Raw genomic sequence first — 11,282 nt, forward strand, 5'->3', positions numbered from 1 at the left:
AAAGGAGCAGAATACATTGGCTTGGGCATGGCCAACAGTTCACATAACTTCAGGCTTGGTCATTGTCTGAACAGAACTTGATCAGAGTCTGGATGGAGTTTACCTGGTTTTTGCCTTTTTGAAAGGCAGTGTAGATAATCAGAGTCCATATGCAGGCCCAGTCAGGTTTGATTTCTTTTGGTACTGTTTGGCTTTATGCTTAAGGAGAGGGTATACAAAATCCCTCTTGCCCTTCCTTGTTGTCATCAGTTACTTCTGATGTGCTTGAGGGAGAATTTAATTAATTTCAATCCTTTATTTTTTGTGAGGAGTCCTTTTTACTGCTTCCAGGAGAAACTTCATCACCTGAAAATATGCATTCCTTTTGCACATGGTCACTGTCTGAAAGGATGAGACTATTGCTAAAATCAGCAAGCTGTTTTTTCAAGATAGAAAGCTTCTAAAGGGTTCCCTTAAGAGAATGTTGTGGTGGTAGGGCCTGAGATTCATTTTGCTTGACTTCTTGGATGAGGCTAAGCTGGTAGCAATGGAATGCTAGAAACTCACTCGTGAGATCTCTGCTGGGGAAGTCTGCTAAAAATGTAGCGGGTGTCCAGTGTATAACCTCGAAAGGTTACAGCTCTTCAGTCTGCCTCTCCTGTTGGTTGGCCTCTGTCAGGCATTCAGACTAAGAGTATCTGAACAGACTGTTTGCATGAGGCTAAATGGGTCCACAAAAAATGCTAGCGTGCTCTTTTCTTTTTTACATTAGCTACCAGTTTGCCCCTGTCGGAAGTTAGAATTCTCTCATTTGCTGAAGTTTTTCCTTTTTGTCTTATGAATGAAACTTTCAATTTTGCCTTAGCTGTCTTAATTAAAAAAAAAAAAAAAAAGCTTGGCATCAGTAGCCCCTGAAACAGTTCTATTCAGTGTTACTCTGGCATTTATTTTTGGTGCAGAAGGCTGAGGCTCCACAAAAGGTTACCAGGTTTCTGATGATGTTCACTTTTGAAACTGCGCTGTTCCCCACAGATGACTTCCTTTCATTCTGCTAATCACCTTCCTTTTTTTTCTGGATGGATGAGATTTCACCTACTCTGAAGTTTTCTCACTCACTTCTGTTAGTAAGATGGCTAGGAAATAGGAATTAAGATGCTCTTCTGCTGGGTCTATAACCATCATTTCAGGCTGTCATAATCATAACAGGTCAGGGAAACAAATCTTAGCCATGTATGAGCATGACTAAAGTAGCACCCATTCCTCCAGGCTAGAGGATATCATGTTTGTCTGCATAGAATGAGGGTGGGAAGGTATTGATACAGTAAGTTTTAACTTGACTGTTGATATTAGTGCAGTTTGCACTGATCTGTACTAGCCTGAGAAGGTAAGCTCCAAAAGCTTTTTGGAGCAGCTTTATGTATGTCCATTTTCCATCTACAAAACTGCTGATCTAATTCTACTCAAAGTGATTTTCTTGAGGACTGCTCTGTTGAAGTCATTGACCCAAGTAGATAATAACTTGCTGAGTTGACGAGCAAGATGACTATGATGTTTCAGGGTATGTGCTATGCTTTGAAGCCTTCTCATAATTTTGAGAGATCAGAAGGTTCTGAGATACTCCCATAAAGTCTTTCATTCTCTTTAGAGCTCTGATTGTCTGGACATTGCATTACTTTTCTACCCTTGTTTGGAACATATATATGCCAGCATGATAATAGCTTCATGGCAGAAACATTGTATAATTATGCCATGCTGGAGATACAAATAAAAATGAAAACAGCATGCCAAGTATTGACAGAATTGTTACATACATCTCCTGGAAACTGAATGTTAGTTGGTTTAATTGTCTGTGAAAGCACCTTGCTTCAGTAGTGTAATATTTTTATGGCAGAACACCGTAGCCTAATAGTATGCCCTATCATGATTTTCTCTTTCCTATTAGATTGTGGAGGGAATGAAGAAGAATAAATGGAGTATTGAGAACATCGCCTTTGGATCTGGTGGAGCTTTATTGCAGAAACTAACCAGAGATCTCTTAAACTGTTCCTTCAAATGTAGTTACGTGGTAACCAACGGTCTCGGGGTATGCTTTTGTACACCTTCCACCTCTCTGTGTTCAATAGAAGCCTTCCCGCTTAATCTTGTTTGATGTTTCCTGTTACATTACTACTGTCTCCATTAGGCACACAAGCCCCACAAAGCACTTCACTTAAAAAAAAAATACTCTCTCAATTTTAGGTAAATGTCTTCAAGGATCCGGTTGCTGATCCAAACAAAAGGTCAAAGAAAGGACGACTGTCACTGCATAGAACCCCTGCTGGAGAGTATGTGACGCTTGAAGAAGGCAAGGGAGATCTTGAAGAGTACGGACAGGTATGAATTTACAGTATGTAATATGTCATTCTTCATGCAAAAATAGACTGGGGAAAAAAAAAGGCAGGTGGTATCTTAATTTCAGGATTTTTTTAACTGTCTTTTTGTTCAATTGCAGTGCTATTACCCAGTGTGAAATTCAGTAACAGCTAAATGTTCAGGCTTTACAACTAGCTTTTTCTTTTGTCTTCAAAAGCAAGACAGCATTGCTGCTTTTCCCCAAAACGAATGTCTTAATGTTGCAGAATGTATGCCAGCCAATTAGTTTCATGTGGGTGATATTGCACAATTTGGCTAGGAACTTGAGCTGCAGGTGGGAGAGATGTAACTCACTTTGTTTCCATTTCCAGTTGAGAGTTGTAAATAGTTCAAATGTGCGTGGAGTAGATGCCCAGTTTTCAAAGATGTAGATTTAAAACAGCAATTCTGTTTCCCTGTTAATTCTTTGAAGTTGTACAGTTTGAGTAGGAACTTGAGTTGCAGGTGGGAGAGACGTAACTAAAATTTGTTTGCGTTTCAAATTGAGAGTTGTAAGTAGTTCAAATGTGCGTGGAGTAGATGCCCAGTTTTCAAAGATGTAGATTTAAACCAGGAATTCTGTTTCCCTGTTAATTCTTTAAAGTTGCACAGTTTGACTAGGAACTTGCGTTGCAGGTGGGAGAGACGCAACTCAAATTTGTTTCCGTTTCCAGTTGAGAGTTGTAAATAGCTCAAATGGGCATGGAGTAGATGGCCAGTTTTCAAAGATGTAGATTTAAAACAGCAATTTGTTTCCCTGTTAATTCTTCAAAGCTGCAAAAATAAGCTGCTATTTCTATATGGCAAGGACAAACTTTATGCTGGTCTCAGGCTTTCAGTTTGCCATCTCTTACGTTCTGACAGTCTAAAGCTGCAGTCCCGCTGGGCTCAATTTGAGTGCTGGCTTCTCTATTTGTGTAACGTGTGTCGTTTGTTCATTTGCCAAATGATGCAACTGATGTTTCTTGCAGGATCTCCTTCATACAGTATTTAAGAATGGAAAGGTAACGAAGTCCTACTCATTTGATGAAGTAAGACAAAATGCCAGACTGAAGAGCAGTGAAATAGAAACGGCGTCTCACTAAGTTTCATTCCATGTCGGTATATGTGTGTGTGTGTGTAACGAGTACGTACTGCATAGCTACTGGGTTTCTTGTACAGATCTGTGTGTTTGTGTTTTATGACATTGTAGCCAAATTATTTGTTGGTTTATGGACATAGTGCCCTATCTTTTGCCAGTCTTTAGAGAAGATGAAATCAGGAAATGGTACTTACATCGTAAAACATATTTAATGCTAAAGCGTGCTTTTTAGGGCCCTTTGCCAGTAGTGATTCAATCTGGTATTGATCTTTTCACAAATGAGACAGAGCTGAGAAACTTTTTTATATATAACAGAATATCACAAAATGGATTTACATAAAATTATCATGATTGCTTTATGTTTATATTTAACTTGTATTTTTGTACAAACAAGATTGTGTAAAATATATTTAAAGTTTCAATAATTAAGTCTTTCCAACTTTTCATGATTTTTATGAGCACAGACTTTCAAGAAAATATTTGGTGGGAGGGGGAATCCATTGCCTTTTGTCCATTAATCAGCAAATAAAACATGGCCTTAAAGTTTGTTGTGACATTGTACCATTTGCCAGCTAAATCAGGACTCGTATCTCCTAAAGATCCCATAGAGTTGCTGACCTCACTGTTTCTTGTAGTTGTCTGTTCTAGTAAAGCTGCATTACAGAAAATTACTGTTCATACTAGAAGGTTTAGGTACTACAGACCTTGCTGGCACGGTAAGGTATGTAAATGAAATGCCAAATTTGTAAGGCTTCTCTATTGCAACATAACTTGCCAAGTCTATCCTGCTTGGCATATGCACCTCACTATTTTAAGAGTAAAATTTTTAAGCTATCTCCTCTTCCTCAATAGAATATATGTGTAAAATACTGAAATATGGAAACGGTGTATTTTAAAGTAATTACACTTCTGGGTTTATTTTTCATATACTGTAAGTGACATGACTTTAAAGCAGAATACTGGACTGGGTAGTGCACTTTTTTACTTTTTTGTATTTTTTTCATTGATTTGCCTTTTGTCAGACTGGATGTCAAATTGTAAAAATGTTTAACTATTTTTGTTAACAACTTTAATAAAACTTTATGCTAGCCAAACTCCTACACGAATGGCAGACCTGTTTCCCCCCCTCGCCCTGTCTCATTGGAGTGAGGAGGGGCTTTTATTTTGCAGGGAGTAACTGTTAAAACACTGTTTGAAAGATACCTTTGAACTGTCTGGACTCGATTGTATTTGCTCTCTGCTTATGCTTGACGTGAATATCTGCTGGAAAACAAAACTGAGGATTTTAGTTGAGAAGCTATGTAGCAACCTCTGAAACGTTTGGTAGTACTGTAGGATGGCTCTCACCAGAAAAGTACCTCCCTTACTTAAAAAAAAACAGTAAAAGCAAATGACTCCTGTGTTATGCTAGTGATCAACTGTCAACCAATGGCTTAATGTACTGATGTAATTAACTAATGCTTCTAATTAGTAAATAATGCTCCAGAAAAATGTTCAAGGTCCTCTGAAATAATTTAAGCCTACCAAATGTTATAAAATGTGCTTTGAAAGGAAGAATTCAAAAAGCCATACTTCATTGTTTATATTCTCTTGCCAAAAAAGGGCCATATCAGAGCACCCATAGTAATTCCAGGGTTTGTGGTTAAGACATTTATGCCCAGTATCAATAGTTCTTGTTAATAAAAACTTGTTTTCCACTTGTAGTGTATTGTAATTATACATTTAATTGATGTATTGTTTCAAAAATAGTGCTTTAGTAAGACTAAATGCTGACCTTTCACACTGAGGAACTGCCTTCCCTTTGCTATTAATGATACTGTTTGTATTTGGCCAGGAAGTATTTAAAATCTGGACCTAGGATCAGTAGCAGGTCAGCTTATTTCACTCCTCCACGTGTGTAGTAGGGAGTTTTATGATGTATTGTTTGGAAAAAAAAAAACAAAGTAAATGCTGCTTTCATTCTCTACCAATAAAAATTTTGATAAGTATTGACTACCCATAACTGATATTTTTGTACTGGAGATCTAAGGATATACTGTGGAAGCACTGTTTTCTTGTGTACCGTGAAATACGTTCGCTATTTGTTCAGTATTGTCTAAAACTTTGAGCTTATTAGTTGAAGACTTTAGGTGAATTGTCTACTTGTGCATGTCCCTGTCAGAAAAGTGTCACATTGCATGTCTCAAGCCACATTTTATTAAATGGTAATATCTTTAAAACAAAGGGGGGAAATAAAAGGAAACACCTGGTGCTATTCAGACTTGCATACATATCGCTCTATTTGGAGGTTTGACATTCTGGGCATCAAGGGGTCGACAAATTACTGCAGTGCTTGAACCTTACCACAACCTAGTTCTTCCATATGAATGCAAACAGCATGTTGAAGTTTGCTTTAAATTACTAGGTTTGTAGCCATTGATATATTTTTATTATCCCCGTTTCATAATAGTAACACAATATTTGTATTTAAAACTAGGAATTGAGAGTTTTATGTTTAATACTCTTATTTGTAACTGTATTTAGCATCAGAAATGGATTTTATAAGCCTTTTTCTTTTCTTCAACTGCATGATTATGAAAAGATGCTTTTTTGGGTACTTTGAAAGATCTGAGGAGAGAACAGAAGAGTACTTAAAGTTTGGTTTGTCAAAATCAAAACTTAAACAGTTTTTTTTCCCTATAGGTTTTTACATTCCTTTTTATCTATTAAGCAAAGAGTAAATATTCCTCACTTAAATCCTCTGTTAAAGTAATCATCATGTACTTGGCATCAAATTCCAGTATGTAATACACATGGAAATAAAGCTTAGTTCTGGCAGTGAAAATGATAGCCATTTGACTGTGTCTTAAAGCTCTCATGTTGAGCATCAGATTTGATTCCTGTGTTCTTTGTTGCCAAACACACTGGAATATATACATATGCTGTCATTATAGTCCTGTAGGATTCCTTTCAGTTGACTTGCATACAGTCTGTAATTAAGTCAGCACAGTTCTAGAGAAGAGAAGATTTTTTGTTTGGTATTCTCCTTTTTTGTTTTTCTGGGGGCATGAGCATATCTACAGCATCTTGTCTGTTTTGAAGCACTCATAATTGAATTGTATTGAAGAAATTATCCTATATTTATCTTTGACAAAACCCTTTCCCAAATCAACATTCATTATTTAAATTTTACCTAAAAAAACCCACTAAAAATTCTTGTTTAAAAGCAAATTAACCACAGATGTTGCAGCTTTCAGTTCAGTAAAAAAGTAAATGCCAGTTCTTCAACAGGGAATGTCTTTCATGTCACTTTGGACAGGATTTTTATAATCTAAAGTTATGCTTTTAACTCAAATGTAACTAAACTGTAGAGGGTACCTTATGAACACAGACACTGATAGTATGAGTTCATAAGGCACCTATAATAAGGATTGTTAATTGGCATTTGTTGGTGGTCCCTTCAGGTCATACTGTACTGTAAAAGGTTGTTCCTTGTAGCCTACAATGATAGCCATTTATCACTTTAAATTCAAGTTTCTGTTACACTATCTCTACAGACAACATGCACAACCTAAGTGGTATGCAGGCCTTTTCTTCATTTCCATGTTGCTAAAAATTTCCAGGTACACCACTCCAGCTTTTCTCTCCCTGTAATCAGTCTGTGCAAGGTAAAAGTGACTATGAAGAGTGACTGTATGGTGGTAGGCTCCGGAGTCATCATGCAAGGGACTGCAGAGGCATTCCCCACAGATAGTGCAGAAGGCATGCAACCCACAAATAATCTCTTCCTATGTCATTCAGTTCACAGAATCACAGAATGCTTTAGGTTAGTGAGGCATTTAAAAGTCAATCAGTGCAACCTCCCCTGCAGTGAGTAGGGAGATTGTGCACTAGATCTGGTTACTTGGAGCCCCATCCAGCCTGACCTAGCATGTTTGCAAGGATGGGCCTTCTACCTCTCCAGGCAACCTGTGTCAGTGCCTCACTACCCTCATTCTATAAAATGTCTTCCTTACATCTAGTCTAAAACCACTACCCATTGTCCTATCACTGTAAGCCCTCTTAAAACATTTGTTGCTATATTTATAAGCTCCCTTTAAGTACTGAAAAATAGTAATAAGGCCTCCCCAGAATCTTTCAGTAAATGAATTCTACTGTAATAAATAAAATACAATAATTAAAAATAGTACCAATAAATAAAATAGCATCAGTGCTGAGCTGCTCAAGGCAAGAACTGTAAAAGATGCATTTGAGCAATAGTAGTTGCATCTTGTTACTATGTGGAGCTCTAAGTCTGCAAGAGCCTCATCAGGTACCCATAAGTGCACACTTGCTCTGGGAAATTTGTAAACACTTGAGCGAAAGGCGACGTCCTTGTCTTACACCTAATGATAGAGACACCTTACCTGGAGAGCTGCACACCATCTAAATAACATCATCAGAAAGAAGGAAATAGTGTGACTAAAGATGCTTTGTTAAGTCATGCTTACTGCACTTACAGTTAACCGTAAATGTTACGTTATCTGTGCTTTTTTCCCCTGTTTTACTAGTAGCAGGACTGGCCTTCTTAATGACTTTAAAACACTCAGAGCACTTCAAAAACTATTTTTCCTGTGGCACAGTGTTTTGTTGAAAGGTACCCTGATTTCATCTGTCATCTCATCCAGAGCAATTCAAAGGATTCGGGAGTGAAGCCAGCAGGATTCTTCTCAAGTAACGTATTTTGTTCTGTATCATTTCATAAACTCTGAGTACTTCTGACTGTACTTGAGTAGATTTTTCAGGTCATGGTGAGGTTTCCTGGAATCAGCACTGCATGAGGCACTTAGTGCCATGGTCTAGTTGACTGTCTAGGGCTGGGGGATAGGTTGGACTGGATGATCTTGGAGGTCTCTTCCAACCTAGTTGATTCTATGATTCTTCTGCACCTGGCTGGTGCAGAGAGGTTTCTTGAGGATGGATAGGGAGCCCTCATGCCTCTGGCAAAATGTTTACTTCCCTCTTAATACAACTCTCAGGAGCAGAAAAGCAAGTTTGTTGTTTGTTAATCTTTAAGCCAAACAATTTTTTTAAATTGGGCAGTGGAACTCCTTTCCCCTCCCCCCCCTCTTCTCCAGTAATTTAGATTGTATCTAAATAAATACAAAGTTTCTAGATCACTAGCTATATTTACATGAGCATATTCTAATATATGTAACTATATTATGCTTTGTTGATGAATATTGGTCTGTAAGATCTAAGGATGGTAGTTGTTCCAATGCTTATGTCAAGTAAACATTGTATGTGGCCAAGCAGTTACTGAAAATGGCTTCAAAATTTTCTGTAAGTACAGTAATTAAAAATTCAAGGGGTAGATAAAGAATGTGTGGAAGGATCTGAGGGCTGGACACTTACTTCGTTGTCACTACTTTGGGTTGTTAATATAGGTACTTAAAATTTTCACAGCAGTTCTATACAGAAGGAGATGAGGAAACTTATAATTGCTGAGTATTCATGTCACCAACTGCATGGAATCTCTCTTAAGGTAAAGTGGTGAGATGTCAGTCTCAATCTTCCTTCTTTTTCCCACAAAAGGGAGAAGAAAAAGAAGCTGTTTGAGCATTTGAGGTGTGATTTCCTCAGATATCTGACTGTGGAGAACAAGGGTGGTGGCATGTTCTTTTCAGGGATTTTTTCCCTTTCAAAAGATGCTACAATATTTGAAGCATAAGGAATTGCAGCTCAGTGTTGGATATGTAAGAAGGATGACTTAACCCAGCAATTTTAGAAGTTAATATATGGGTTAAGTGACTTTGGGAAGAGATATGTCTGTAAGTCACAGAAAGGTCAGAGCATGACAACTAATCTCCCCCTGGTGAAGGTGCCTCCCTATGATTTCTGTATCAGCTGAGCAGGTTCAAGTTTATCCTGTACTCTGCTGTAAAAACATTGAGGCTGTTCAACCAAAACAGAGTGTTGCTATGTCTCTGTGATAACAAAGCAGTAGTCCCTTAATGTGGTTCACTCCAGCTTTAATCCATTTTTCAAGGCTTGTAGCTACTTGTTAGGCCGAATGCCAGTGGCAAGCTTCATTAAAGCTACTACTGTTCTTCCCACACCATGTGGCTTTTGCAGCCTCACCTCCAGCACTGTTGTGTGAAGGCTATTTTTCGCTTTTATTGCAACTATAAGTCTTCAGAAGATAAAAAAGGGAAGATTTCACCACTGTATACCTTCAGACAAAAGCAAATACGTTCACATGCTAAAACAAAACGCCCAAACCACAAAAAAATCCCTTTGCTGCCTTTCATGTCTTGAATTGTGGCCATGAAGATGTTAGTAGATACCTAAGATGCTGGTAAGATTAAGAATTTATCATCTTAGAAAATAGTTTCCTTTAAAAAGTCATGTACTGAAGCATACACTTATAATCTGTATTGTGAATAATAACATGCAGCTGAGTACTCAAAACACTTTAGCTTGGTTTGTGCAGGTGCTTCTTGACTTGACAGTGTTAGTCAAATTCCATGCAGTTTATACTCAGTGAATCCCACCAGGCAGAGAATCTGTGCTGGCACACAGAACAGGGAGACTAAGTACTCAAGCATATAGTGACTGCAGTGCTGGGTTTTGTGTCTGCTGGCAAAGTCCACCACCATATGAAATAATGCATCCTGCTGCCATCATGAACTCTGAAAGAAAAAAACCCTGGGTTTGTTGGGCTTCTTGAGCCTAATTCAGCTCCAGCTCTGCCCCTAGCTGTGGAGGCTATTCCCACGGCTGTTTTGTTGTAATACACATGTTTAATCCCTGGTGTAGTTTTCACAGCCTGTGCTGGGTTAGGCAAGACTTGGAAAGAGTTTCTTTGGTTTTTGCCCTGTTAGAACAGGGTCTTGCCTAAAGGCATTTTGAGATAAGAACCCATGTGGCTGTTGAATTTGGGGTGTGCTGTAAACCAGCATAAGAAGAGAGAGTGATTCTGCAAGTTGTGATATGATTGTAGATAATCACTACTTCCCAAATCAGTTAATTAGACATAAATGTTATAATGCTGTATCAAAGCCAAGGGTATCAAGATGCTTGTTGGCTAAGGCTGCCTCTGGTTTTGTGTTTGTTTGTTTTCCTTAAGTTGACTTTATTTATGCACCTATTCCTTAAAACACATGGAATTTGGAAAGTATGACTCTTCACCAAGCAGCCACATGCAATTGTTCTACAGTGGGGTGAAGCTCCATTACTGTCTCAACTGCCTGTGCTTCTTTTTGTTTGTTTTTAGTGCTATTACTGTTGAAGCTATTTTTTGTAACCCTAGCATTTTATATCTGTTAGCAGATGAATCATAACACAACACTTCATGGGAGAGGTTAAGTTTATTTTTTTTCTGTACACAACAGTTTATGCTGTATTTTGTCTCCCATTTTAATCTGCAGTCACTGTGTTTCAGAAGGTTTTTTTGTAATTCTTCACAGTCTGCTCCCATCTTTGTTACCCTAACTCAACATCTCCAGTAAACTGTCTCCTACTTACTCATCCTTCTCCACATTGTTTAACAACATGTTGAGTAGCATGCGTTCAAGCACAGATCACCAAGTGGAGTTTCACACTCTGAAAGCTGAGTGTTTTTCCCACTCTATTTTCTGTCTTCCTTATGTCTCAAAACTTTTAGCTTCCTTCAAGACTTGATTAAAAACCTTGTTGAATGTTTGATTTTTTTTTTTAAATTTAATTTAATAGGCTCTGTATTAAAAGGGTCTCCTTTATTGCCACATCCACTGACCCCTTCAGAGGACTTCAAATAAAGTAACTTTCTTTTGCACATGTCATGTAGAGTCTTCCCCAAGAGCTTAATGTCAAAGTTAAGTTTGTCTGTGCT

The 11,282-nt window shown here is 37.9% G+C and overlaps 1 protein-coding gene across 1 annotated transcript in view; it reads left to right on the forward strand.

Annotated features, from left to right (window-relative positions):
* The window catches only part of NAMPT (nicotinamide phosphoribosyltransferase), a 28,105-nt gene extending 21,830 nt beyond the window's left edge, over positions 1-6,275 (forward strand). Inside the window, exons 9-11 of the mRNA XM_064142513.1 lie at positions 1,922-2,062; positions 2,218-2,352; positions 3,342-6,275. Of these exons, the coding sequence (XP_063998583.1) occupies positions 1,922-2,062; positions 2,218-2,352; positions 3,342-3,455 (390 nt within the window). The 3' untranslated portion in view covers positions 3,456-6,275. The remainder of the gene's footprint in view (positions 1-1,921; positions 2,063-2,217; positions 2,353-3,341) is intronic.
* The last annotated feature ends 5,007 nt before the right edge of the window (positions 6,276-11,282 follow it).

Source organism: Pogoniulus pusillus, chromosome 4 (assembly GCF_015220805.1).
Source record: "Pogoniulus pusillus isolate bPogPus1 chromosome 4, bPogPus1.pri, whole genome shotgun sequence".
In the NCBI taxonomy this organism is placed as follows: domain Eukaryota; kingdom Metazoa; phylum Chordata; class Aves; order Piciformes; family Lybiidae; genus Pogoniulus; species Pogoniulus pusillus.